General features: G+C 34.3%; 3 protein-coding genes and 2 long non-coding RNA genes across 6 annotated transcripts in view; 3 read left to right on the forward strand and 2 right to left on the reverse strand.

The window, feature by feature from the left end:
- The window catches only part of LOC105160843 (biotin carboxyl carrier protein of acetyl-CoA carboxylase), a gene marked incomplete in the record, with an annotated part of 5,731 nt that extends 257 nt beyond the window's left edge, over positions 1-5,474 (forward strand). The window contains 8 exon segments of the mRNA XM_011078341.2: positions 1,853-2,050; positions 2,164-2,258; positions 2,458-2,511; positions 3,168-3,419; positions 3,495-3,557; positions 4,553-4,621; positions 4,727-4,772; positions 5,151-5,474. Of these exon segments, the coding sequence (XP_011076643.1) occupies positions 1,853-2,050; positions 2,164-2,258; positions 2,458-2,511; positions 3,168-3,419; positions 3,495-3,557; positions 4,553-4,621; positions 4,727-4,772; positions 5,151-5,212 (839 nt within the window).
- Positions 6,251-8,222, forward strand: LOC105160844 (PRA1 family protein B1). Of its 2 annotated transcripts, none has more exons than XM_011078342.2 (2): positions 6,251-7,069; positions 8,206-8,222. In XM_011078342.2, exon 1 carries the CDS (start codon positions 6,382-6,384, stop codon positions 7,018-7,020), a length of 639 nt encoding a protein of 212 aa, XP_011076644.1. In that variant the 5' UTR covers positions 6,251-6,381; the 3' UTR covers positions 7,021-7,069; positions 8,206-8,222. The 2 variants fall into 2 exon arrangements, with proteins under 2 accessions (XP_011076644.1, XP_020549118.1); XM_020693459.1 differs by lacking the exon at positions 8,206-8,222 and adding an exon at positions 7,207-7,597.
- Positions 15,235-16,015, reverse strand: LOC110011869. The gene is made up of 2 exons (XR_002286928.1): positions 15,874-16,015; positions 15,235-15,666 (listed from the first exon to the last, which is right to left on the reverse strand). It is a non-coding gene; the product is annotated as an uncharacterized LOC110011869 (long non-coding RNA).
- Positions 15,259-17,968, forward strand: LOC105160846 (laccase-12). The gene is made up of 6 exons (XM_011078344.2): positions 15,259-15,413; positions 15,502-15,653; positions 15,783-16,027; positions 16,179-16,307; positions 16,742-17,698; positions 17,803-17,968. Exons 1-6 carry the CDS (start codon positions 15,291-15,293, stop codon positions 17,931-17,933), a joined length of 1,737 nt encoding a protein of 578 aa, XP_011076646.1. The 5' UTR covers positions 15,259-15,290; the 3' UTR covers positions 17,934-17,968.
- On the reverse strand, positions 16,162-16,798 carry LOC105160845. The gene is made up of 3 exons (XR_847719.2): positions 16,657-16,798; positions 16,457-16,560; positions 16,162-16,348 (listed from the first exon to the last, which is right to left on the reverse strand). It is a non-coding gene; the product is annotated as an uncharacterized LOC105160845 (long non-coding RNA).

Consider the following 18,556-nt stretch of genomic DNA (forward strand, 5'->3'; position numbering starts at 1 on the left):
GTTAGTTCTTTTATCTTATTTCCTTTTTCCTGCAATGTTTCGGATATGTATGTGTTTGTGTTTTTTGTGTTTGAAACAATAGTAAATCTGTGGTTAGTGTAGTCTAGAAGTTGTGTGGTTAGGGCATTGAGCTGAAGAGAGCTTGCACTTCGTGAACGTGCCTCGTGGGGAATGTTTTTTGTTATTGATACAGAAGATTTGTCCGCTTATGAACCTCTATTTGTCTTTGGTATCCATGATAGAAAGTCGCTGTCGCTAAAATGCACCTTGGAAATAAATTTTCTCCGGGAATTTTGTCCAAGTAGTTTTAAATCGGGAGGTCTGTACTTTAGGTTTGATTAATTTTGGTATTTTGAGCTCAGCTAGCTGCAAAGGAAGTAAGGTTGAAAATTATGGCTTTGTTTATTTTCATCTTTCCACCATCCAATAGACAGCCAGATGTATTGTGAATGTTTGCCAATATCTTTATAGAACATACAATTCAGTCTGTTTTAGATTATTCTTACACTAATATAAAACGCCCGACAAACATTTTAAAAACACTCGAAAACATACGCATATCTTTATCTTTCTCTCCATACCTACCAAAAATAAAGAAAAACACCTTAAAAATAGAACCCAAGAAAGCTTATGGGTGGTAATGGTTCTAGATTGGGGAGAATTGTTGTCTACTAATTTAGTCTTTCAGGCTAATGCTTGATGTGCGAAACCATAGTTATTCAAGCCCCTGAAAAGTTCGTATCTCCTGTTGGCATTTAGAAGTGGAATGAACAGATAAGTTTCTTAAGTCTCGGTGGACTATACAGTCTATACTTATGCACATTATATTGTGTTTGGTGTCTTGCCAGTTACTATTTGATCCTGGCATTCAAAAATAAAATTAGGTGTTGGGAAAAACATGTCAGTTACTACATGATCGCTGTACTTGTTCTATGTTCTAGTAATGTCTGATTGAGTGGTCACAGTATTTAGTGGAGCAAACTGCTATGGTTTGGCACTGGAAACCAATATAACTCTTTCTTTTGCTCTGTAATTAAGAATTATCCAATTAAAATTTATCAACTGTTACTTAGTATAGTAAACATGTAGTTTCATTAGTTTGTTTTAATACTGCTCTCTAAACATCTCTTACCCTTACAGTTTATGAATATATCCGCTTACTATGTTCTATAAATATTTCTTTCTTGAAAATAGTGGGAGATTTGCAATTATTACTAGTTCAGACATTTCTCTCATAGAACTACTGTTTTTGATCCTGTCTAAACTTGGTTTTGTTGATATACCGTTATGGGTTTCAGAGGTTATTTTATTTATTTATTTATTTTCTGAATTATAGCACTATTAGTTCATTCTTCCAAAAAATGTATGTACCCTCAGTCTTGTTGGATTTGAATGGAAAACACACAGAAAGATGTGCCAGATGTGTGTGTATTGTTCTTTCGTGGGTTCTCTAGGCAGATATCCTGGTTGCTAAGGGGGTGGGTTTCTCTGGTATGCTAAGTTACTGAGAGTGAAACCTGTGTCTGGAAACAACTGAATCATACTACGTTCTCCAGCTCACCCATCCCCTGTTTTGCGCATCTGAGAAGAAAAGTTCATAGATAGGGACAAGTGACATATCTTCATGGAAAATTCTAGAATTGTATTTTTAAGAATGGCCTGAGTGGATATGTTTCCCATAGACTTAAGTAATCATTAATCATGTAAAATTAGTGCTGTTATTGGTTTAGATAAATCAGTCTAAGAATAAACAAATAGCTGGTTCAGTCTTGCCTAAGTTGCAGTATATTAGATATGTGCACTACTCAACTGTATTTGAAGCAGGGATTTGATGCTTAATATTGTGTTTCAGATGTGGTCAGCACAAGTTCTCATCTGAAATCCATTTTAGGAAGACCTGGAATGATTACCATGAAGAATTCAGCATTCTGCAACCCAAGTAGATTGCCTATATATGGTAGAAATATTACATCATCTACAAGCGGGCGTGGTGCATTACTTGTGTCATGTGTGAAGACCTCTGAAGCTACTGTTACAGCAACATCCAAAGGTGAATTGTTTTGTTGTATAGATAATAAAGAACTGAAAAAGATGTGTTGCACCCTCAATATCCTTTTGTCTTTTTGTATACATAAAATCATACAATGTCTACTTCCATTTCAGGCAACTCTAATGGAGCTTTTCTGTCAGATAGTCAACAAAATCGGTTGTCAGAGAAGAAATCATCACCTAGTGCTACTCTTCCCAAGGGTTTTGAGGTGTTTGTTGAATCTCATTTTATCCTATTTTTCTGTGTCTGTTAAGATGCCTTATTTATACAGAGTCAATCATACACTAGTTAGCTCTAGTAACTTTCAGTTATCTTGTTTTGCATGTAATAGATGTAGGTTAGGATCAGATATCTTGCCTTTTGTTTTTGTGCTCTGTTTGCTCATAAACATGTTATATTCATTTCAGGCCCTACTATCAGAAGTCTGTGATGAGACAGAGATTGCTGAGCTTAAATTTAAGGTAACGAATCAATGCTCTGCAATGAGTTGTATTCCAATTAAGACGTATGGGTTCTTATTCTAGTAGATGCTGAATTCTAGAAAAGTAAAGTATTATTAAAGAATGTGGAACTGGATTATTCTGTTACTAAGATAAAGATATTATCAAGGGAGAAACCATCAAGTTTGTTCTGTCTGTTTAAAAAGAGGATCAATCTTATATAATTGTGCTTGTATACAAATTGCAAATTTAAGATTTAAAGAAAGGTCAGAGAAAGTAGTCCCTAGCGTTTCATCAAGGTTTAGTTAAACAAGTTTAATCCTGAATGTCGTAACAATATGTTATATTTTACAACCATTACACACTCACATTTGTGCATTTATACATGGATGATGGGGGTATCACTGCTTAGTAGTTATTGATAACTGTTGGAGTATGTTATCTGTCCCAGTTTAATATTAAATCGTGGTATAATGTTAGCTTATTTACAAGGATTACATTGTTTCTGGTTCTAGATGTTGCTTAGTACGTTGCAGCTGTAAGGTATAATTAGGCTTGTTAATCAGCACAGTGTTCATGGAATAAAACTTGCAGAATATTGCCATTGGCAGCTTTTTATTGTGCCAATCCATGCTTTAGACATTCTTTTTATGTAATTTATTTTCATTATGTAACAGATTGGATCCTTCGAATTCCACATGAAGCGGAAAATTGATGCCCCAACAATTCCCCCACCTGTTGTTTCCCGAATAACTGCACCACCTGTTCCAAGTAAACAAGCAAATGAATCTACTCCTGCTGTTCCTCCACCCCAACCAAAAACCGAGAAGGTTAGCCCATTTACAAATGTCTCCATTGAGAAGGCAGCCAAATTGGCAGCACTGGAGGCCTCTGGATCAAGTAGCTATGTTTTAGCATCATCACCTACGGTACGTACTGCAAAATGTCTCATTAGTGTAGCAATGGGATATACTTTGTTAACTTGTTTACAATTCCCATATTAGGTTGGTTCATTCCGAAGAGCCAGGACTCTGAAAGGAAAGAAGCAACCACCTGCTTGTAAAGAGGTACTACCTTACAAGGAATTTCCTTTATTTTTTCTTGTGAATGAAGGAAACTTCAGAATACTGGGCACTAGAATTCTATTGATCAACACACTACTTCTGAGATATGCTTTGCTCCTGGTATTGAGTTGCTGTTATTTGTTTAATATTCATGTCCCTTAATGCTTTGTGTATCTTAAATATCCAAATATGTTAAGCACTTTGACATTAAGAATATATGACTCCATTGTGATTTGAAGCTAATGGTGAACTCTGTTTGTTAGGAAAACATCACAATTCTGTTTTTAAGGTAGTGTTGGGTCTAGAACCACCATGGCATGATTAATCAAGTTTTGTAATATGTTTTCCCCTTCCCCTCCATAAATCAGGAAGCAGAAGTAAATAACTTTTGTTTCAGTTAATCAATCAATAAGCCTAAGTTGAAACATCAACCATTGCTCTGAAGTGCTCACTGTCTTGTGCATGATGACTCTCTCCATCCAATAAACGCCATATGTTTGATCTGATATAAGATGAGTTTGTGGGGTCTGGAATTAGCAAATCAGCTATAAAATTATGACACCATGTAAATGGCTATAATTTGGGCTTAATATGGTTGAAGAGAATGCTGGTTTCTTTCAGGATCACTAGACAGTCTTTATTGCTTTGCTAGGATGGAATTGTGTTTCTGTCATCTTCAAGCTTATTATCTGGTTTAACTGTATCAAAGTGCTATGTGGTTACAGAGATTATATTATCAGATTATCTTTTTTGACCTCTTCTTCTTCCAAGTAACAAGGGATCCTTCTATCAAGTTCTATATTATTGTGTCCCTTTATGAGTTTCGTATACTTGTTATTTTATTATCATCATTATTCCACTTGTTGCCGCACTAGTAACAGTTTGCTTTATTTCATGCTGGTTAGTGTGGCACCATTTTATACATTATTCATACATTAAGATAAGATATGAAAACCCATTTACTTCACTATTATGCTTGTTCTTTCGCGTACATTCAGGGTGATATGATCAAGGAGGGTCAAACAATAGGCTTTTTGGATCAGTTTGGCACTGAACTTCCCGTCAAAGTGAGCCTCATTTTGAATTTTCTCATTGTACCACTGCCTTCGAGATTAAATACTAATGATCTTTCTCTCTTCTTATATGGTCCCGTTGGGATAAACACTTTGCAGTCAGATGTGGCTGGAGAAGTCTTGAAGTTCCTTTACGCCGATGGGGGTATAAAACCTTGAACATTTTCTTTCGAATTACATTTTTTTTTTCACATTTATACCTGAAAATTGTCTCCATAAATATGTGGGTTTCCTGAAAATCTTCCTTTATTCACTAGATAACCCGTCAAAGCGCTCATACCTTTTTCCAAAATAAACTTCTTATTGCATGTGTTCCAACGAAAATCTGCCAGTAGAACAGAAAACTAACTCAGTATGAATTGCATTGCATACCTTCTCGGTACAGTTATTCCAGACGACCGAGTTATCCTACTTCCCATGATAAACTCTGCTGCATATTGGCAGTGATAGACGTTAATACTTACCTACGGCTTGAGTTGTTTAAGATAACCAGCTTATTTCTCATTTTGCACTCGCACTGCAGAAGCTGTTGGTTATGGAGATCCCCTCATCGCTGTACTGCCATCATTTCATGATATCAAGTAATCCCCACTTGAAGCAGAAGTAGAAATCGGGTGAAGCACTGGAGCTTTACCCTCACCATTGGGAAATTTCAAGATGCGTTTTCTTTTTCTGTTTCTTTTGTCATCAATTTTCAAGAAACAAAACATATATCTGATCTTGTTGTGGCATTTGGTAGGAGAGGAGGATGGAGTCCGAATCGGATCAAGACTTCATATTTCTGATCATATTACTGCCTGTTACCTATATTACATTTGGATTAATGGATTTAAAATTAGGAATTTCATGTCCCTAATAACAAATCGTTTAAATTTGTTCAGATAATCATAAAAGATTTTAAATTCTTTAGCTTTAATTTTGAACTATATTTTATAAAAAGGTAAAATTATATTGTTGGTCCTATAATTTTAGGTTATTAGCATTTAGGGTTCTATAAACTTATTCCGTTTATATATTTAGTTTTTTTTTTGGTTGATGAATTTAGTCCTAAATGTCTCATTTTTAGTCCTTTTCCTGGCAAAATTAATTACAACTCATAGTTATAGGATAATGATATCTATTACAGTGTGAGGGTGGTGGGAACGAAATTATCTATGTAGCCTTAATTTATTAAAAGAGGACCAAATATGAGATTGTCAATTCTTAAAAAAAAAAGATTAAATATATAGAGTAAGTCACGGTATTAAAAATTCTAATGACTTAAAATTTATAGAATAAAAAATATATAAAATATTAATAAGTTTCAAATTCGTTGATTTGGAATTAGTTTCATATTATTCCATCAAATTCAAATAATTCCATCCAGTCATTCACTAAGTTGATGTATTAGGAATTTTTAAGAGCCCATTGTATCAAGTATTATTATTGTTTACACTTGAAAATAAGCGGCGCATTTCTTCAGTAATTTAATTTATAATGAGTAGCAGCAAGTTAATTTGAATTAAATAAATATATATTTTTTATTAATATCGATCAATTTGATAAATTTTAATTAAAGAATTTATTTTTGTAGGCCACAATCATATCATAATAAATTTACACAAATCTCCAGAAAATGTCGGTGCAAATTATCCCAAGCAAAAATAATAAAGTAGCTGGCGCTGGCCGTAGATGCCAAACTCATGTTGGGGGCGTTAGAACTGATTCCTATACTCTAAGAAAGCGTCCCCCAATTTTCTCTCTCTAGATCAGCTATGGCCGCCCCGGCTACGCTCCCGATCTCCAATCCCCAATCGGAATCCCAGCCACCGATCGCCACCCCCGCTTTCCGCGCCTTTCTCTCCCGCCTCAACGCCACCGTCCGCCACGGCTTCTCTCAGCGCCGCCCCTGGTTGGAGCTTCTCGACCGCTCCTCCTTCTCCCGTCCTGACTCCCTCGCCGAAGCTGCCTCCCGCATCCGCAAAAACTTTTCCTACTTCCGCATCAACTACATCTCCCTCCTCGCCCTCTCTCTCGCCTTCTCTCTCCTCTCCCACCCGTTTTCCCTCATTGTGTTATCATCCCTCCTCGCCGCGTGGCTCTTTCTGTACTCGTTCCGTCCTTCGGATCAGCCGGTTGTGGTTGCGGGCCGTACGTTTTCTGATCGCGAGGTTCTGGGCATTTTGGTGGTGTCTACTATAGTCGTGGTGTTCCTAACCAGCGTAGGGTCGCTGCTCATCTCCGCCTTGCTTGTCGGCCTTGCTGTGGTTTGCACGCACGGTGCTTTCCGCATGCCTGAGGATTTATTTTTGGATGAGCAGGAGCCGATTAATTCTGGGTTTCTCTCGTTCCTAGGTGGGGCTGCCTCCTCCGCTGCGGCTGCAGCTGCTCCTGCTGTTGCCACGCGTGTGTAACTCAGTTGTCTTCAGATCTGATCGGTTTTAATGGGATTCAAACCGAAAGGTACGTAATTCTAGTCAGGCTTTTCGACCTTAATTGAGTTCAGTTCGACTGAGTTGTGTATCCTTCGACAGAAATAGAGCAATTGTATTCTATTTTGGGTATTTACTTAAACATTTTGTATCATTGATTTAATACAGGATCTAAATTGTAAGATCTTTGGTTGAATGGTTTACAAATTTTTACTTCATTCTTAGCCTTTGACGATCCGCAGAAGATTTATTGTGATATCTTTGGTTCGTGCTTCAAAGTGGCTGGTGACTGAACATTTATTGTGATATCTTGAAATATTGAATTGGCTTATAGAGTGCAATTCATTTTTTTCATTTTCTCTCGTGTAATTAAGCTAGAAGGAAGTGGGAGGGCATTATATGACAGACACTGGAAAGTTTAGGGGACACAGGAAGTAGGCGGGTTTCATGTTTGTAGAATGTTGTAAAAGTAATCTAGCAGTTCTGTATTTAGGTCTGGATTTAGAGACCCAAGAATGATGGTCGAATCCTGTGCTGCCTCGTAAGCTTTATTGGTAAAGTACAAGTATTATGGCAATCCGTAACTCATCTGAATGTTTGATTTGGATTCTAATAATAAACGCATTGTTTATGTTCATAGCTCTGTGAGTTACCTGTACTCTTCGAGCTAAAGGGACTGTGTTTTTTCAACTGTTAGAAAAATTGAACGTAATTTATATGGAAATATGAAGGAATTAAATCGGATAACCGAAAGGGGTCAGAAACTAAGCTGGGAGCACATATATGTAGTAGTCAGAATTTGCATTTATATGTTCTGGATGCACTTTATGTGCAGACTTGAGAGTAGAACATCCATTTATAATAGTGGAGTGTTAGTTTCAAGTACCGCTACAATCCTTTAGTTTTGAAACAATATTGTGAACTTGCTTAATAGGGCCTTCTTGTCCTCATAATTTGTGTCAAATGCTGGTGTTTGCCCTTCCTAGCAATGGACAATTTCCATAGCTGAAGGTTGAGGATTTCCTACCCTCAATCTTCTCAAGGCAAAATTATCAGTTGCACTTGTTCAAATTTCTGAGAAATTCTAGACCGATTTTCTGCATAAGATGGATTTAGTATTGTCCAAATGCACCAAATAGACTGTGATTGTCAATATTGTTGGTTCAGTGTATGGCCTGCAGCTTGTAGTTATGGTGTTCATCACTCGGCCTTCTGCGTTCATATGTGTTCTTGTACACAATCTAGCCAAAGAGAAACGATGATAACAATGACGTAAGGTACTGTTCAGCCATAGACAAACTCTTCCATGTTTATGATAATGCTACACTTGAGCTTTTTGCGCATATATCTCATTCGAGTGTAAAGAATGCTTTCTTTTGTGGAGCTTCAGCTGTTTGTTAACTTGTTTTACAACGACCAACTGAGTATGGCGAGTCCCCAGCACTTATTCCACATTTCTGTTAACTGAAAGACTTCCATAGATTGTTAGCAGGGTGTTTTTATTTAAATTGACTGCAAGCACAGAAGTGAAGTCGTCTCACCTTTTTCTCCTACTGCAATTATTGCTGTAAAAATCGAGGTGGGTAATTTCATTGTAGTTGCTCCATGTTTAGATGGTGTTTACTTGCTAAGTGTGATGTCTGATTACCGCGATATCAAATGAGTTTGTTTAAGCAGAGTGCAATAAAAAGAAAAAATACATAAATAGAACAACGATAAATAACTTGCATCAATGCATCAATGGGGTCACAAATCATAAATAATATTTGTGTTAATTGTATTTAGCAAATATTTCAAGTTTTTTAGTGAATCAGCTAATATTTGAATTATCAATAAGTCAAAATTGGTGAATATATACACATATATATAATAATAATATGTGAGTATTTGGTCTCATTTTATTCAAGTTACTATAATTTAATTATCATTATAATATTGATGTATATTGAGATAAGTTATTTTAATCTATATACCACTATTTATATCGAAATTATAAATAATATCTACAATAATTAATTGTAAGTTATTTATTAGTAACTTTTTTAACATTAGTTATAATTAAAAAAATTTAAATTTTATTATAATAATAATAACATATAATATTTATAAAAATAAAAAACTGAAAAATAAATAAATAAAAACAAGGCTACTCGCCGTGGCTGGAGCGTCGGCCGTGTCTTGTCAAGGCTTGACAGCCACAAAAGAAAAAAAAAAAAACAAATCTAGTCGTCCACGACTCGAAATCTTGGACGGTGTTTTCGATTTTGAGAAGTGGATGTCATTTACGACTCAATTTTTTATTTAAAAAAAAATCAATGTGTCTAGGATTCGATCTAAATTTGTTATATTATTTAAAAAATATTATTTTATCTTTTTTTATAATAAATAAATAATTAAGCCATCATTAATCAGTAGAATTCAATTTATTAAATTCTCAAATATTACATATATACCCCCAAACATTCTTATTTTTCCAATCTTCCCTCCCTTTTTTGGAGGGTGTTTTGGGGTTAGAGAAAATCAGTTTAAATTCAAAAGTAAATACAAATAGGAAGAAAAACAACAAGATACGACACCTAATAATTAAATTATTTTGCAGTTAATTAAATTATTTTGGGGTAACAGCCAATTCATGTGGAAGCTTATTAAAATTATTCGAGCCATAAAGTAAATTAAAATTAAGAATAATTATATTTATACCTCCTGATCTGTATACAATTTACACAAATCATCCCTGTTATTTGCAGAATTACAATAATTACACCTGACAACCAAAAAATAAGAGTAGTTTGTGTAATGATACTAATATTTTTAGAGTGTCGTGTAATTGTTCAAAAAAATAAGGGGTGGTTTGTGTTAGAGGTAATGATATTTTGGTGGGTGTATATGTAATTATCTAAAAAGTAGGAATAATTTGTGTAAACAGACCATAGATTAAGAGGAGTAAATTTAATTATCTGTTAAACTTATATAGTTGCAATTATTTAGGATAAGCTCTGCAAGAAGCTGATCACATATATTCCAGAGCTTTTTTATTGAAAATAAATTAAAATGAATGCTTTTTGTCTTATATAATTTATGATTTGAATGGCTTAAATTAAGTTTATTAAGCCAAAGTTTATAAATTTCTTCTCCCCAAATTTTGCAGTTCACAGATAAAATTATAAGTATTTATTTTTTTCCCCAAATACTTCAATTTTAGTTTTGAATAACTCCTAATTTTACTAGAATTGAATTTATGATTTCTATGATTTATTTTCGTCACAAAAATAAAAATTAAGGATAATTATACTTTCCTCCCATGAGATTTGGTGTAATTACAAGTAGATTCCTTGTGGTTTGAGGAATTACATATAGAATTCCTAAAATTTGCTTTTGTCAAGTAAATAAGTTCGTTCGTGGTCAAAATTTATTGAATTTGTTGATATAAACTAAAAAAAATTGAATGGTAAATTGATATTTACTATTGATTGACTTATTACTGATTTATTGTAGGTCAAATAAATCTTTTATCACTAAACTACCCTTATAGCGGTGAAGATATACCTCCTCATATGCATTAACATGTGAAGATGTATAAGAATAATATGGTTATAAAATGATTTATTTGACCAACAATAATTCAGTATAAGTCAATCGACGGTAAATACGGATTCTTCACACGTGAATACATGTCTTTTTACTGTTATAAGGGTAGTCTGATTGTAAAAGATATATTTAAACTGCAATAAATCAATTATAAGTCAATCGGGAGTAAATATGAACTTTTATTCAGTTTTTCTTTTTTGTTAATACATCAAATTCGATAAATTTTGACTGGAGAAGGAACTTATTTATTAGATAAAAATAAATCTAAAAAATAACTTTTTCAGATCATATAAAATTTATGTATAATTATATTAAATTTAAAAAAAAGAATATAATAATTCTAAAAGTTATTACAAATACTGTTCTTACCGAACGATATATAAGTGAAGAAAAGTAATTAAAGCACTCATTCTATTAGTACTTGTGTACTTTTTCATTTATGACGAATTCCTTAACCTTTCGAGGTGACCACCTAGCCTTTCATGTTGTATTGTAGTACTATTTATTTAATAAAATTTATATTTATCGAAAAAAAAATAAAAAAATTAAAGCACGTGGTAAAGTTGATTGGACTACATCTAGACTATAGTTAGAAAGACAGCATTATTACTGAATTAGGTGTCCAATTCCATCATTGCCTTGCCTCCTACATAGACATAGACACACTCACCAATCAATCCTAGTTTAGTTGCTGCTCCCAACTATTATTAACACAAATTACATACATACACCATCTCATAATTCCTCAAAAAAAAAAAAAAAAACAAAAAAACAAAACATATAGAAAGAGAAAAATGAAAATAAGTAACTATGTGTTGAAAACATATGGTATGTTTGGATTTGTGTTTTGAGGTAATTTAAAATAAGTTGTGTAGGTTTGATGTTTGAATTTGAGAGCAAAAAATTACTGTTCCTTGTCAAATCATATCTCTTTTATATATAAATATGTATATATATAAATATTATATGTTTATAATAGTAGGTGTTGATGATTAATATATAATTGTTATAGTTGTCGACAGTTGTTAGATAGTTGATATTAATAACTATTACTAATTTACTCAGAAAATAGTAGTTCATCGCTTTTACTTCAAGAAAACGAGAATTGATTCTTTCATTGTCCCACTAGGTGTAAAAACATCACTAACCAATCATATAGTAAACTATGATGTATGGATACGGACACAGCGACATATACACAATACAATACGGACATGGCGACAGAAAAAATATAAAAAAATTAGGACAGGACATGGCACTGACACGACTATATATAGTATAATATATATTCTTAATTTTTCATAAAATTAAAATATATAAATATAACATAAGTATGTCTTACATCTATATTTTTAATAAATTGTGGCTCAAAAAATACAATAATCAGTTTATTTTAAAAAGAACAGAATGAAAATTTTCTAATAATTTAAATTAGTCAAATTATCGTGAACATAAATCGAATATTTAGTGATTTCATCCTAATACTCTTAGTTTAAGAAGAGTGAATGAATTCTTTTTCTTTTTTATTAAGCCTAAAATTCTTTTTTGTAAAGACAACTCAATTTTTTTTGAAATTATTAAAAAAAATTCAAAACGTGTCTATGGAGTATCCGACGCCGTGTCCTCCAACTTTCGGGGCATGTCCATGTCCGACACTGCGCTGAGTAATTTTTAGAGTCTCCGTGCATAATAAATAGTAAATATAAGAGTAACTTATATTCAGATCCCCAAAATTAGGTCTAAATACACAAATTCTTCACACCTTTTATAATAAATGATAAATACACCTCCTACTTATAGATAAAATTTTTACAACTACATCCCTCGAATCAATTTACATTGACACCCTTTTCCAGAAAAAGTATTTGTAACTTTTGCGAAGAATATAAAGTGTTTGTGTAATTAAACATGCAATTTTTTCCCCCCAAATACAATAACATTAATATTGAGTTGTTGTGGTGTCAATTTTAAATTTTCCATTTTGTTAGTAGAATTCTAAGGAGTTGATTGAATGGAGGGATGAGTGTTAATTGGTTTCATGCAAAGTCAGCAACAAACTTACCAACTTGAAAGCAATTTCATCCCTTTCTTGTTCAACTGTGTTTGATGTGTTTCTCATCAAATCATCTTTATTTTTCTTTCATTCAAAGTCACTTAAATGCTTTCTTAATCCCTAATTATTTTGGATTTTTGACTTTGGGGGAATTGAAATGATGTTTATGCACTAATAAATCATTTTTTTTTTCTTTTTCAATTGTCACGAAAAAAATTGAAAAAAAAAACAAAAATAAATTTTATTCATAAATTACGTTCTCATTTCTAAAATATCTTGTTTTGAAGTTAATAAATTTTAATTTTTTTTAAACAATGTTAAAGAAAAATTGTGAAGACCCTATATCTGATTTAAATGTATTTATTACAATTTTAAATTGTTTCATAGTTTACTATAATAATTATTTTTTAAAAATATCACGATTCATACACTTGCTTGATTCCCTAAGTCTTTTAAAAAGTTTGGTTGAAACCCATCTTAATATGTATAAATTTCAAGAACAAGAATCAATGAAAAACCACAACAACATGCAATGTAAATTAGAAAGAACATAAATAGTGAGAACTATTAGTTTTCGAGGAAATTAAAAAGAAAAATCAGAGTTGATCTATAATGCCTTAGTCTAGTAGTTAAGATGCGATGTTTTATGAATAAATTCGACGCCATGTGTTCGAGTCACCATCAGACGTGTGAGTATTCGTCCCATTTAATATGAATCTATTGTTAAAAAATCAATATATTTCTCAATTTATTGATATTGATATAAAATGTCATTGTTGCCTTAAAAAAAAAAGAGAGAGACAATAAAACATAGAGTAAATTGCAAGAGGCTTCCCGAAATTTTCCATAATTACAAATACCCTTTATTGTTTGAAAAATTATAAATATCCTACAATTAGACAAATGTCAGAGGAGCCCTTGCTATTTACCCTGAAAAATAAGAGTAGATTAATTAAAAAGGTTGACTTTGTATGATGAGAGGCAGGCTACCTACTTGTAGTTTAGTTATAGTTATGTAACTTGTGGTTATGGGATTCTCCAAACTGAACTGTGATGTTGCAAGACCAAATCCAAAACCAGAATCGGATCAAGTCTACAACCATCTTCTTTAATTATTAATAATTCTCACCTAAGCAATCAAACAAACACTTTGAGGGCGACATTCAGTTACGTCCATTGTCATCAAACCTCATCCTTCTGGGATTTCTGTCCACATTTCATCAATTTTTTGATAAAATATAATAAACTTTTGATCCTCCTCGGACAACTGTTTCACACTCTGACATATATTTGTTCTTAGATTCTCTTAGGATGGAGGGTGTGAAATAATCAGTTCATGTATTTCCTGAGTACTATATGGTCACTTTTTAGTGAAATTAAATGTCAAGAAATAATTGAATCTTTGTTTTCCAATGAATGTATTATCTATACTTTTAATTAAAAGAAATATGATTTTTTTAATGATGGTCAAAGGTACAAAATCTTGCCGAATATACTTAATAATAGTTGCGCAAACGACGTTGGTTTTGTTGGTTATGTTAAACCATTTATCCATAAATAAAAATCATGGTAAATGATTTGATTTTAGTCAAAGTCATGTATATATTGATTAATCACGGTCAATTTTTAATTTTTCACACTAGTTTCATTCGATTATGATAAATAATATTGATTTGCCACAAATTTTAAACCATAATCACTTATAACATAGGGTATTAATAATTCATTCTTTTCTAGTGTTGATATACACAAATTAAGTCCAAAGATACAAACACCCTATTGCCCTTTTCAATATTACAGGTACACCCCTTGAGTGGTGTTAGTGCAATGCAACAAGGGGATGCTTGTGTAAATTTTTACCACTCAACGGGGATGTGGTTGTGAACAACTAGAATTTCAAAGGATGTATCTCCAATTTTATAAAAGAAATGTGGTATTTTTGTGTATATAAACATAACATCAGGGAATATCAATGTGATTATTCCAAAATATGAATGTTTGATGATAATCCAATGAGGTCAAAATCTTGCTTTGGAGGTTAAACAAACAAATTATGTTGACTTTTGAGGTTAATTTTTCTCAAACACGAGTTGAAGTAATGTTGAATAACTTGTGTGCTAATGTGAAATAAAGTGGGAAAATTGTGACAAGAATTCCTATTTGGGTGGGAAAAGTGGGTATGAGGAATGAAATACAAGTACAAGTGCATGGGCAACAAGTTTCATCACCTAGAAAGTTTCACAAAAGAACAAGACCATTTTTTTGTAATAATTAATACAACAAAATCTTAAATAATAAGTCTCTGTTAAAAAACCAACCTCAAGAAAATGACTTATGAATCAAGCATAAACGAATATTTTTCCTGATCTTGATCAGCCAGTGGGTGCAACAACTGATACTTAGGGTTGAACTAAATTCTGCCCTCTAATCTGACTATCATAACCTAATCTGCCAACCTCAAGAATGAAGAACCCCCTCTCCCTCCAGTTCTTGTGTATATAAAGGACACCATCACTCCCATTCTCTCACCAGCAAACACCGTTTTTTCCTTCAAATTTTAGCACCTGTAACATCACATTCCACCGAAAATTGCCACACGACTGGAGTGGAAATGGAGGCTTACAGGAATAACAGCAATACCTTTTGTTCCTTTTTCGTGTTCTTCGGCCTCTTGGTTCTCTTTGTGAGCACAATGCCAATAACAGATGCAAAAGTTCACTACCATGATTTTGTCGTATGTCACTTGCCTTGCCTTCATACTTGTTAGCTTCTTGGTTTGCATGGGACATAGATATATGAATTGAGCTACTCTTGTGAAACAGGTGCAAGCGACGCCAGTGAAGAGGCTGTGCAGAACCCGCAGTACTATTACAGTGAATGGGATGTATCCAGGACCAACATTGGAAGTGAACAATGGAGACACTCTAGTGGTCAACGTTGTAAACAGAGCTCGTTATAATGTTACTATTCACTGGTAAATTCTGAACCTGCACGAATACATAATACAAGCAATATTTTATCAGTATGTAATATAGAATATTAGATGCTTATATACTTCTTGACTTTTCGGCTGACTATTAATTCCATGTTACACCAATCATAGGCATGGAGTTAGGCAGATAAGAACTGGATGGTCTGATGGGCCAGAATTTGTGACTCAATGCCCCATCAGACCAGGAGGGAGTTACACTTACCGGTTTACCATCCAAGGACAAGAAGGTACACTTTGGTGGCATGCTCACAGTTCATGGCTCAGAGCCACTGTCTATGGAGCTTTGATCATTCGCCCTAAAGAAGGAGATTCATATCCCTTCCCAAAGCCAAAGCGTGAAACTGCCCTTCTTCTTGGTAACTAATGGCCCTTCATCTATAATGTACAACTCGAGTAGCATAAGAAAAATTGGCTCATCCCCATTGTCCTTTAGAGTTCATTTACTAATACTAATCTTTCTTTCATTATATTCTGAATTGAGAGTTAACTGATGTTGATGGTGCTCAGGTGAATGGTGGAATGCGGATCCCATTGATGTTGTGAGACAAGCCACAAGAACAGGAGCGGCTCCTAATGTTTCCGATGCTTACACAATCAATGGTCAACCTGGTGATCTTTACAATTGCTCTAGCAGAGGTTGGTTTCTGAATCTTTGCTGGTCCAGCTCCATGTAACTCCTTAACACCAAATTAATTGGCTGAGGGTTCAGATTTATTCGAGGTTCTTTCAATTGAAATTTGTCAATAAAAGCCAAATACTGAATATGCAATTGTAAAGACACTTACTAAACATAGATAGCCATAAAAACAAAAATGCCAATGAGTAGGTGGAAGCAGCAATGCAGCACATATGCATCAAAGTTATTCTTGCGTAAATAAGAATAGGTCACCTGACAAAAGAAAAGTATAGAAACTTGAAATCAATAAACACATCATAGTCAAATTGGTCAAAAGAAATGTAAAAGGAAATAATAGACATCATTTACCTGTGTCATATGGGAAACATGACTAATATGCCATCATACACTGACTTAGCTGGGAAATAACATTTTGGTCATCATCCTAATGCAGACACAATAATAGTTCCAGTGGACTCCGGAGAGACAAATCTTCTCAGGGTTGTCAATTCTGCACTCAATCAACAACTTTTCTTCAAGGTTGCTAATCACAAGCTGACAGTGGTTGGAGCTGATGCCTCTTATGTTAAACCCTTCACCACCTCGGTGCTCATGCTTGGACCAGGCCAGACCACTGATATCCTAATCACAGCCGACCAACCACCAGCCAGATACTACATCGCAGCACGTGCCTATGCTAGCGCTCAAGGTGCACCATTTGATAATACCACAACCACAGCGATTCTTGAATATAAATCTGCCCCCTGCCCCGCCAAAGGTGCTACTATCAAGCCAGTTATGCCAACTATGCCGGCATTTAATGACACAGCCACTGCCACCTCCTTCACAACCAGCTTCAGAAGTCCAAGACAAGTGCCTGTGCCGACTAACATCGATCATAATCTGTTCTTCACAGTTGGACTAGGACTCAACAACTGTCCCCCTGGTGCCAGTCGTAGTAGCTGTCAGGGTCCAAATGGGACTCGATTTACTGCCAGCATGAACAATGTATCGTTTGTGCTTCCGTCCAATTTTTCCTTACTTCAAGCACATCAACAAGGTATACCTGGAGTCTTCACGAGGGATTTTCCAGCAAATCCCCCAGTAAAATTTGATTATACTGGAAACGTGAGCCGCACACTATGGCAACCTGTTCCAGGGACTAAGTTGTACCCATTAAAATATGGGGAAACAGTTCAGGTGGTGTTGCAGGGAACAAGTATCTTCACGGCTGAGAACCACCCAATTCATCTTCATGGTTACGACTTCTATATAATTGCTGAAGGCTTTGGAAATTTCAACCCAAGTACAGATACAGCCAAATTTAATCTCGTAGATCCTCCTCTACGAAATACAGCAAGTGTTCCTGTTGGTGGATGGACGGTGATCAGATTTGTTGCTGATAACCCAGGTTAGTGCAGGATATAAACAAATCTATATGCACTTTTAGTTTCTATTTTCTGTTCCATGTTTGTCTCATTGAAAACCCTAATGGATATGTTTAACTACAAACAGGGGTCTGGCTGATGCACTGTCACTTGGATGTCCACATCGGCTGGGGCTTGGCAACTGCTTTCCTGGTAGAAAATGGTGTTGGTGAGCTACAAACATTAGAGGCTCCTCCTGCAGACCTTCCCCTTTGCTAGTTGAAGCAACAGAAGATTTTACAGCAAATTCTGGTGTCCTGCAAGAAGGGAAACCAATATTTTTTCGGTCATAGCATATGAGCTCTATTGTTGTTTCCCCACATTCGGGGGCCAGTTTTCTTTTTTTTTTATTATTGTTTACATGGTCACGTAGGACCAAATCAGGAAAGATGGTGTAACATTCGCCAAAATACACCATCTTTTAACCCCCACATGTTATTTGATTGCAGTTGTATTGTTTTCCCTGAAATCGTGTTTAGAATTTCTGTCATTTTATGCTCCAGTGATATTTCGACTCGGTTTAATATGAGATTTCTTAGTGCCTGTTTTCACTTGTATGAGCAACTGAAAACATAGTAAAGAACAAGCTTTGGCACATAGCATTTTGTGAATTTATTCAAAGGAAAAGCAATGTCATGGTTGGATGAGATTATCAAGAAAATAACTAAATGTTAAGCCAGTAGAAATCATAAAATAAGTTGTCACATAAGCAATATGCTGAAAGGTGAGGTTATAAAAACAACATGAACTGAGTTGTCCACAGAAATGTTCGACACAAGGTACTCATAGTTATCTCAAAAGAACATGTGATCTTAACTGAACTAGCAGAACCCAGCTGATCA

Source organism: Sesamum indicum, linkage group LG4 (assembly GCF_000512975.1).
Source record: "Sesamum indicum cultivar Zhongzhi No. 13 linkage group LG4, S_indicum_v1.0, whole genome shotgun sequence".
In the NCBI taxonomy this organism is placed as follows: domain Eukaryota; kingdom Viridiplantae; phylum Streptophyta; class Magnoliopsida; order Lamiales; family Pedaliaceae; genus Sesamum; species Sesamum indicum.